The sequence below is a fragment of the Osmerus eperlanus genome, chromosome 8 (assembly GCF_963692335.1).
Source record: "Osmerus eperlanus chromosome 8, fOsmEpe2.1, whole genome shotgun sequence".
Lineage (NCBI taxonomy): Eukaryota > Metazoa > Chordata > Actinopteri > Osmeriformes > Osmeridae > Osmerus > Osmerus eperlanus.
Window position 1 is genome coordinate 4784103 of NC_085025.1, and position 10473 is coordinate 4794575.

Consider the following 10473-nt stretch of genomic DNA (forward strand, 5'->3'; position numbering starts at 1 on the left):
AACAGTATATTGTTTAATTTCCTTAGTGTTAAAATGGTTTTATGCCTTTTGGGAGATTTTCAAAAGCCAAGCTCCTTACCTACTTGACCAGGATAACAAACCATCCTGAGGAGACAATTATTAATTTGAATATGAAAATGAATTGATTTCCATGGTCACATGACCTAGACACCTTTAACCGTATATCACAGGTAAGGATTCTTGCACACTGTCAAAAAGTGTGCAAGAACTGTGATGAACAACATTACATTTTAAAGCAACTTTTGAGCAATGGAGTGTTTTCTCATGATACATTTCATAAATTGGATTGATATAATCACAATATGTTCTGTCAACTTCATCAACTTCCTTGTCAACTCACAATGCACATCAAATCACATTTGACTGAAATGAAACCGTTTTTTATGAAACACATATCAGCTCACTGGATTCTGTACATTTGCATGATGGAATATAAATGAATAATACAAATGGATAAGTAAATATAAAGGGATGAATATGCAAACTGATGAATGGAATTGAAGTGTGTGTCAGCTAGTGGAGGCACAGGGACGATAACGTCAGTACAGGGTACGGAGGATGTGGTTGGAGGAAGGTGGAATAGCTTGCGTCACAGACAAACCAGGGTGAAACTGCACAGATTAGTTCAAAACTGTACATACCTGACGACGACACTAAATGTGACTTGCAAAGAAAAGACAAAATATGAAAGAAAAAAAGCAGAGAGGAAGAAACATGTAAGCTGTGCAGCATTTTCTAATAAACATAACATGTAGCTATATGATTTGACAGTGGTTTGACAGCTTGTTTTGTTATTCTCATGACTGGCTATGAGAAATAAGCTACATTGCATTCTGATAACCAGAAGTTAACTTGAAGGCCTTTGGAGTGCAAGATTTTTGCAGGTGTTCTGCTTCTAAAATCTATGTTTTGTTGCATTGGTACCTTTGTTCTCCTGCTAACAAGTCTCTATACAGTATACAGGTTTCTGTGTCTTACTTTCATTATTCAGACGCTTTAACTCATTAGTTTGTTCTGTGTTTGAGTGACAACCACTGAGGTACTGAAATGTATTTATTTTTTCCTCTAACTTCACAGTGGGAGCTTCTCCTTGTGCTCTGTGCAAATCCCAGAGAGATTGCAAATGACAAGCACATTACAAGTCAGTATTGTGTTAAAACAACAAATGTAAGGCAGATTTTGACAGTTTATAGTTTTGTGCATGTACAACTTTATAGACCATAGTCAAAACCATCTTCCAAATCCTTCTGTGCAGCACTGTGTATAAAGCACAAACACAAACAGAAGGATGACAGGGAAATGGAAACCCACACCTGTGATTACAGTATACAAGGAAATAAGCCAAGTCCAAAATCTGAATTTCTCTCTCACTCAAATGTATTTTGTAATGGTCCAGATACTGACAATCCAAACCAACGTTATGGAGCTGTCCTTTCATGAAGAACTGTGGCTCAATGACAGTGCACCACACAACACCACAGTCTTGGAAACCAGTGCAATCCTGGATGGAGCCATAAGTATAGGAACTGTGATCGTCCTCTTCATCACCATGATATCTTTGGGCTGTACCATGCAGGTATCCAAGATTAGGGTGAGTTCACAATACATTTTCCTCAGATTGTGCTCGCTAAATCTTTTGGACAAAATCAACACAATCCAATTATGTTTCTACCCAGGATCACATAATGAAGCCAAAAGGAGTTGCCATAGCAGTTGTGGCCCAGTATGGTGTCATGCCCCTCACAGCCTTCGCCCTGGGCAAGGTCAGTGCTTTAGCTTCCTCACCATCTTTCTAATGGTAATCCAATATTCCCATGCATACTGACCATGTATCTCTGCTCTGTTTTCAAGATGTAGCATTGTTGAATGAAAACACAAGCTGGGCGTGGCTAATTGTAATCAATGCATATGTGAATGTGTATGTGTTTCATATGTGTTTGTGTAAGGACAGTCTGAATTGTTTCCTAAATGGCCCCTAATAGATTTGTCGTGAACGCTGACAGAATTTAGTGTTGTACTTTTTATTTGATATTCGATAACTGGAGTAGGAGTCATTGTTTTATTGTTTTCTTTCTCTTCTTTTCTTTTTACAGTCTTACTTTCTCAGACATTTTCTGCACTGTTGGAGAAGCCTGAAAATCAAGCATTTCATTGAACTGTTTATGTGACATAAATGACACAAACTTGAAACTTTTAAAAAGCAGTGATGATGAGGAGGAGCCTGGCTGTCTGGCCAGCTGGCAGTCTCACCGTAGCTCTCTGCTCCAGGTGTTCCAGCTGAGGCCTCTGGAAGCCGTGGTGGTGCTGGTCTGTGGCTGCTGTCCGGGGGGTAACCTGTCCAACATTCTGGCCCTGGCTCTTCAGGGAGACATGAACCTCAGGTAGACAAACATTCATCCGGCCCCTGCTATTCTTACCAGGTGCACACCCAGCAAGACATAAAATGTAATATGTGTATTTAGGAAGAAGCCTTTGCCATGTTGAATGAACGAATGAATTGGTCACCTTCCAGAATGTGTTTCTGTTGAGGGTTGGATTTGGAGTGAAGGTTGTTGTGAAGAACAAGAAAATCAGTTACCTTGTAGATTGAGTCAGGAGAGAGAGGCAGAGAGAGAGAGGTTGACAGAGACAGAGAGGTGAAGTTTGGATTTGTAGTGAAGGTTAACAATAAAAAACAATAAAACTGCTCAAGAAAATATACAGGTGAATCATGTAGTCTGAAAAACAACAACCCCAAATACACGAACCAGCAGATCCATAAACCCCTTTTCCTCAGAAGAATGTCCCGATGCAGAGGTGAATATAATGGGGAGAGACTGGGTTAATGACCGGGAGGTTGGTAAGCAAGTCATTATGGGACAGTGTCTGATTGCATAGATTAATATGATAATACATTTATGATCTCTTTGTGAACCATGGCAGTAATCTATTATTGCCTTATTGGTTTTTAAGGTAAGTCAGAGTTGTACGAATGGAATGTTCCAGCTCTCCCCCCTATTAGTACAGGGTTGAACGACCTTTACTGAAAGTGTTGTTAGATATTTCCCGATAATGCACACTTTCTCGTGTTTTTGAGTGCCATTAGTGCTTAGTCAATCAGCTCATCAGAATTGAATGGTCGATCTCACATTGACCAAATCATGAAACAAAAAATATTATGAAGCAAATTAATATTCCCACACCCCATAAAATTTGTTCTGGAATCTACTGGAGAGGTAGGTACCCTTTAAATTCCTGATCTACCTTTAAAGATCCATTTGGGACCAGGCATGTCGTTTATGACACGCTGTTTATCAGACTCCTGGGCCTCTTATCTGGCCAGAGAACTATTTCTGCAACTTTCTCCACACATATTCTTGGTCTGATAATGACAGTTGATTTCAAAAACATTTTTAAACAGATCTGTGCACACTTCTATATGTGGACCTACTCTTTTACATCTGATATTGGGACAATACTCCTTATGCAAGACACACCTTAAACCCACAAACAGTCTGTAATGACCTTGCATGTTTGTCCAAGACAAAACCATAATTACTGTTTGGCTTTGAACCCAATATCAGGGTCATGGTCATTACAACACTTGCTACCTGTTGCTTCATTCTGTACTCTTTTGGAATGGTTCTAGACGTTCTAAAGTCTAGACAGGGTTAGGAGACCTTGCACTACAAACGGACATGGATTCAGGCCCAGTTCCACGGGGGAGGGGCCTGGCCCACCCAATCAGGAGCTTGTCCCATCCAGGCTGGCCTCGTATCTGATAGAAACCAAAAATTGATGAATGAAACTTTCAGTGTGAAAGTTCTATGTGAATTGACGTTTCTCCCTTTTCCGTCTAGGTCCATCCTTCCGTCTGTATATGAATCTGTCCATCTGTCTGTGCTTCCCCCCCAGTATTGTGATGACCACCTGCTCCACCGTGCTGGCGCTGGGATTGATGCCTCTGCTCCTGTACCTGTACTGCCACGGCATCGCTGACGTGGGCAGCGCTGTCCCCTACACTGGCATCACCCTGGCTCTGACCATGACCCTGGTGCCCTGTGGCATCGGCATCCTCATCAACCACTTCCGGCCGCAATACTCCAAGACCATCACCAAGGTGAGCCAAGCTAACCAGTACGGGGATTCTGTCTAATCAGGACTGATAAGGACAGCGAGCCAGGCTGGTTAGTTTGAGGGGTGTGTCTCAGGAAAACATGTAAGCTCCAAACAGAAAGGCTGAGAAGATAAATAACCCACCTGAGCAAAGAACAATTCCCCGGGTGGGAATCGAGCCCAGGACCTTCTTGCTGAGAGGCAAACGTGCACCGTGCTACCTTACCCCCAAGCACTTAGCTTGCTACTCCTCTTATACCCCCTCCCCCCGCCCCCTCCACAGGTGGGTATCTCCATCATGCTGGTGTCCATGGTGATCATAGGCATCTTGGCCGGCCTGACCATGGCTAACAGCATCCTCCAGGTCCTGTCCCCGACCCTCACAGCCACGGCTGCCCTCATGCCCCTCATCGGCTACACCTTTGGATACGCCATCTCCTATCTCTTCAGACTCGACGGATCGTAAGTGACGACAGCAATGCAACAGCAGATTGAGTTGACCCGCTGAGCGTCAGTTATTTGTCCGTTTTAAAACTCAGTCTCAACCACTCTCGCCTTCAGGGGCCGGAGGACGATCGCCATGGAGACAGGCTGTCAGAACATCCAGCTGTGCTCCACCATTCTGAAGGTGGCCTTTCCCCCGGAGGTCATTGGCCCTTACTTCCTGTTTCCTCTGATATACATCTTGTTCCAGATAGTCGAAGCTGGTCTGCTCATCCTAGTGTTCAGGTGCCACCAGCACTTCAGCAAGCCAAACAAAGGTATGCAGTAATCCATCTGTACTGTGATTAGTTACAAGCAGGAATAAGTTTTCATCTAGTGTCTAACCACCTTCATCCTATGTAACCGCACTGAACATTATAATGTAAAACTTCACCATTCTGTGGTATCGCATGATCTTGACTCTCCCTCCTGCCTATAGAGTCAGAGGTGTACCAGGCAGTGAGCAGCCACCTGGAGGAGGTGAAGGAGCCAGCTGATGTGAACGTTTGACAAAAAGGCCTCACAGAAAAAGCTTGGGACTTTTTCCAGTGTTGGTACGAGGCCCCTCCAAGGTTTCTGAGGAACTTGGACCATCCTATAGTCTACACGGAGTCGAAATTGTGATGTCTCAGTGAAAGGTCAAGCAGACTGAGAATTGTCACATTGGTGACCACATTAAGCTGTGGAGTAAGATAAGTGTTTGAGTCCATCGGCCTTGATGCGTGTTTGGACTTCTGTACCGTGTTCCAGGTTTTGTGGCAGGCAGTCAAATATAAAATGAGTTGAAGATGTTGACAGGTATGTACAGCAAGAACTACCAGAGAAACCTTTTCCAAGTTTATTCTTTATTAAGCTCTGACATACACAAATAAGTTACTATGTCTTGTTTGAAAGAGTTTGGTCCTAATGTCATTTTTGATCACATACAAATGTTGCCTTTCTATAAGATTAACAATAAAAACCGTACATGTATTATGAATACAAAATATTTTTATTTTTTCCAACGGTCAAGAGGATCGTGTTCCAAACTTTGTACTAACAGTACGTTGTTGCACAATCCTCCAGACACCACCATACATTGTAAAAAGAAAACATATACATTGCTTTACAGAAACAATATTTCATACAACCACTCTGAACATTCAATACAATGCATAAAAAAGAACAGCATGAACAACATTTAAAAAAATGTATTCAAACGGGAGCATAAAAAAAAAAAAAAGTTTTAATAAATCACAGCATAAAACAACCCCAAACTGTTAAACCTTTAAGCTTAGATAAGTTCTATTCAAAGCATTTCCAAAACTCAATAATCACCGTGCATTATCTTTCATCGACAGTTCCTGATAAGAGCTGCCAGCCTGGGGAGGGGTCATTCGCACAGGCGCTTTAATAATAAAATAAAAAAATATTCCAACCATTATTTTAAGCCCAGATACTGACCACAACAAAGTAAATAAAGCCCATCTCTGTCAAAACAGAAGACATTCTTATCTCAGGACTTCTTCTGTGATCAGCGAGGACCATGCTTGCACCTGACAGTGAAAGTCAGCCTTATCAAAAGAGGGGAGGTGAAAATGGGATTACCAGGACTATTGGGTGAAATAGTACCTAGCTTTGCTTTCATAAAATGGTTAGTGGGAACGTTTGTGTATGGGATGGTGGTGAGGTTGTATGTTTGCATGTGTGTGTGTGTGTGTTGTAAATGTGTGTTCACATTTTTTGAGAAAGCGTGTGTCGTCTAATGGCGGCTGTCCGTGGACAGGGAACGGGAGCGAGATCGGGACCTGGAGGACGCCGCTCTCTGGACGGGGGGTGGGGAGGCAGACTTGCTGGCCTTGGAGGAGCGCTTGGCAGGCTCCTTGGTCCTCTGGACTGGGGGGGAGCCACGGGGGGGGCGGGAGGTGCTGCGAGAGTGGGAGCGAGACCGTGAGCGGTTGTAGGTCTTGGGGCTGCGTGAGCGGGACCTCCTGGGGGTGCGAGAGCGGGAAGGGGAGCGGCCGCGAGAACGGGAGCGCGAGCGGGAGGAGCTCTCGGAACGGGAACGGCTCCTGGACCTGAGGGCCAGACGGAAACAACGTGAGGAAGGAAACTTCATTCATTGACATTTACAATGAACAACAATAATGATCATTGCTGTATCCAATTAGGCAATTTACAGATTCTTAATTGGCTAACTATTTCGAGCCGTGTCATGCGTAACCCTTCTCTACCCGTGTGATGGGCAGGAATATGGTTGCTACTCACCTCTTCTTAGCAGCTTCAATAAGCTTGATTTTCCTGCCATTGATTTCCTTCCCAGACAGTTTCTCAAGGGCGTTTTTCAGATCGCTGTAGGAAGCAAACTCAACCACCCTTTAGAGATGCGATCGAGATATGTAGACAAATAGGTAGGTTATAGACAATCAACAAAGTCACAGACAGGCTGTGTTTGCATTTAATGACAATTACTGAACAGGGTCAACCACCACAGTAGGAGGGGCCAGAGACCAGGTGAGGGGGCGCAATTCGTTCCTACCCTTCGTTGAGCTTGGGTCGGTGGGCGTCAGCGAACGTAACCTCTCCTGCCTGTCTCATGAAATCTTTCAGATCCTACACATAAGACAGTCCAAGTTAGCACAGCACCCCTGCACATGCACACAGGCTCATAAAGCATGATTTACACAGAGAGGAAAGGTTAGGAGGGCCTATACAGTCGAGCACTACAGAGACTACTGCAGAGAGAGAGAGAAGAGTCCAGGCACGTCCAGAGTTGGGAACCCCCACCCCACCCGATTGCCCGGCAAAATGCACTTGATCAAAATCGATAAGTTGCACTGCCAGTTTGCAAGTCTTCCTCAGCATGCATGTACACACATGCATAAACTCAGAAGACTTTTTGTATTTTTTATTTTATTCATTTTTTCTTTTTACACACCAAAACAGCATTCCGTCAACTCTGAATCTGCTTGGACCACTCTCTCTTCCTGACTAATCACAGATAATGGGATATACCATCTGCAGGCCCTGCAGAGGAGCAGTGTGAGCAGTATAAGACAGCCAGAGCCCCGATGTCTTTAGGAGGGCACAGGGCTCCTCGCCTCCCCCTCTGCCCAGTCCTGGCAGCCCCCTCGGTAAAGAGAGTGAACAGGGTGGAAGAGAGGAAACTAATACCTGAGAGCGAACCCATTGGAGCGGGCCGCAGGGCTCGCCTGGCCCACACCATTACACCTCGGGATAACAGCAGATTATATCCTTGGGCACCTGGGAGGAACTCTCACTCTCTCGCGATGTGCGGAACACCAGGGGGAGGGGGGGAAGATATCGATCGATCGAAGCCTCTCAAATTAACGAACCATCGATCAATCGCGCCACCACCACGACTCTCTCTTTCCTCTCCTCTCTCTCTGCCACTCTGTTTGTTCTCCCTCTCTCTCGCTCTCAGCACGGCGCGCCCGCCCCCCCTGCCACCACTGAGGGGCGGCGTGTGGCAGCGAGCGAAGGGGCCCAGCGCCTCTAGAGCGAGCGCTCATACGACCAGCAGGCGCCAAATAGGAGTGGACACACACTGGCTGGCACCACAGGCTCAACCCAGAGAGAAGGACCCTGAAGGGGTTAACTCCACCATAAGCGAGCTCTTCCATACGAGACAACAGTCAGGCTGGCAAATAAAGGGGTGAAGAATTGGTTAAAATTAAAAACAACAATTTTTTTTCTCTTTTTTTAAATAAACTACTAACTGCATTTGTTTGTTTGCAGAACCATATGTTAGCCTATTTCATTAATAAACCTTGAAAGTAATCATTGAATTTCAAGAACAATTTTGAGCCTATCAGAACACAGTGCAGATTTTTAAATTGGTTTTGCTCCAGGCCCATCATTAATTATCACATCCAATAAGATCAATCAGCTTTTTTTTTTTTTTGTTCACTGTACGGAATTGCTGAACTCACATTAGGATTTCATGAGATGCAGCTCTGAGCCAGGCCTGTTGAGATCATTACTTCAGGTGGCTGAGCAGAGCTGGTCTCTGGCTTCAGAGCCTGGTTGTGAGCTACTTGCTAGAGACGCCTCCAAGGACTCACCTGCCAGCTGACACGAGATGACAAATTCTCCACAATCAGTCGATTCTCGGTGCGCATTGGAGGAGGGTTTCTACTAAAAACAAAACAAAAGATGGAAAATTAGACCAGAGAATCCCTAAAAGAACAATCCCCTACGAGGGACACTAGATTATGTGCAAACCTATAACAGAGATAAAGGCTATTTGTTTTATTAATGTTATCATCTAATTTGATTTACTGTGACTGCAACGCCACAATTTCACCAAGGTGCCAGATGAAGAATCCATCTTTTTATCCGTTTGTGCCCGCATCCCCCCCTGCAGATTCTAAAACTTCTGTGTACCTCCTACTCTCCTGAGAGCCTCTGCCATAGCGGTCGGGGAAACGACCTCCACCTCCTCCAGCCCCACGGCCTCTGCCCCCTCGCAGTCGCACGCGGGCATGCTCAATGGTCACCCTGTTTGACGAAAACAACCAACATTGAGTAATTTCAGACAATGACTGATGAATATGTGTGCTATGCCATTAAGGATGAATTACCTCTCGTTGCATAGTTCTTTGCCGTCCAACTCATAAACCGCATCTTCGGCATCTCTGGGATCGTCGAACTCCTAAAAAGAAAAGAGAAAATCAGTCGGCATTGCATTTTTCCAAAAAATTAAGCTGCCATTTCGCATGCACTGGGCCTTCATGCATATAACACTACGCCAGGTGACTCACCACAAATCCAAAGCCTCTTTTCAGGTCTATATCTCTGATGCGACCGAAACCTTTGAAGAATCTCTCCACATCTTTTTCCCTTGCCGAAGGATTCAGTCGGCCAATGAATATGCGACAGCCACTCATGCTTGTGAAATCTGAAAACAAACAGTTGGTTACGGATTTAGAAAATATTATTTCTATGCAATTATATGGAACGCTGGAAACAGGGCCAGTTTCACAGCCATCTAATCAACGCCGCCCATTAGTTATCATTCGTCGGTAGCCATTGCGCATTAACAAAACACTGCTACATAGCCTGTTTAGCTTGCAATCTAGCGTGTCCTGTGCTATAAATCTACAAAAATTCCACACATTTGCAAACATGTGCGTGCCAAATGATAATCCACGAATCCATGAATTCACCGGTGAAGGTTGCGGCCATTCGGCGTGACCTTCTCTTAAATTCCCATGGCCTTGTGCAAGGCCCTCAAAAATATCCCAGTAGTAGTACTATTAGCTAATACATAAAAAGCTAGTTAGCTAGCTTGCGAATACCTAGCTGAACAATTGAAACGTGAAATGCATTATTTGCAAGTGTATAAATTCGGTACGACCGTGCATTAGTATTTTTAAATTATACTTTGGAAGTAATCCGTTTTTGCTAGATTGCATACCTTTCTCTTGTTTTCTCCGGAGAAATTGGGTTTCTTACTGTCGCTTGCACAGATGAAAAGAGAGTGGCGTTTATCCACACAAAATGGAGCCTGTTTTACGCTACAGCTCGCCAACCACGTCAGGACTTTATCTGACCACAAGGTGTCGGTCAGACACAAGACTCTCACGACAAGGACTGGGAAGGGCAAGGGCGTCATTTTATGGGCTTCGTTCCATTTCGAAATGTTGTTCCCTTGTCAGTCACGTGACACCCTTGTGAATTAGCTACAATCCACCTAGTATAGGATTGCGCATATTTACAGCAACATCGACCAATATAATATTTCCAAAGCATAGGAAGCTATAGATACAACTAGATTCGATATTTACGATTATTAAAAAAACCCTCTTCTAGTGAAGATTTAAAACACAGTAGATTGTTCAGTTAGTACAGCAGCATTGGGGATTTCTAGGA

At 44.2% G+C, this 10473-nt stretch overlaps 2 protein-coding genes across 3 annotated transcripts; one reads left to right on the forward strand and one right to left on the reverse strand.

The window, feature by feature from the left end:
* Positions 1–662: 662 nt before the first annotated feature.
* slc10a1 (solute carrier family 10 member 1) lies at positions 663–6047 on the forward strand. 2 transcript variants are annotated; one of them, XM_062466944.1, is made up of 9 exons: positions 673–737; positions 1099–1162; positions 1418–1612; positions 1698–1784; positions 2290–2402; positions 3916–4120; positions 4400–4578; positions 4678–4877; positions 5039–6047. In XM_062466944.1, the coding sequence occupies exons 1-9, from the start codon at positions 706–708 to the stop codon at positions 5107–5109; spliced, it is 1146 nt and encodes a 381-aa protein (XP_062322928.1). In that variant the 5' UTR covers positions 673–705; the 3' UTR covers positions 5110–6047. The 2 variants fall into 2 exon arrangements, with proteins under 2 accessions (XP_062322927.1, XP_062322928.1); XM_062466943.1 differs by having other exon boundaries at positions 663–737; positions 1099–1612.
* srsf5b (serine and arginine rich splicing factor 5b) lies at positions 5572–10177 on the reverse strand. Its single transcript, XM_062466945.1, has 8 exons — positions 10019–10177; positions 9363–9499; positions 9183–9253; positions 8986–9099; positions 8664–8736; positions 7118–7191; positions 6847–6954; positions 5572–6656 (listed from the first exon to the last, which is right to left on the reverse strand). Exons 2-8 carry the CDS (start codon positions 9486–9488, stop codon positions 6341–6343), a joined length of 882 nt encoding a protein of 293 aa, XP_062322929.1. The 5' UTR covers positions 9489–9499; positions 10019–10177; the 3' UTR covers positions 5572–6340.
* Positions 10178–10473: the final 296 nt, after the last annotated feature.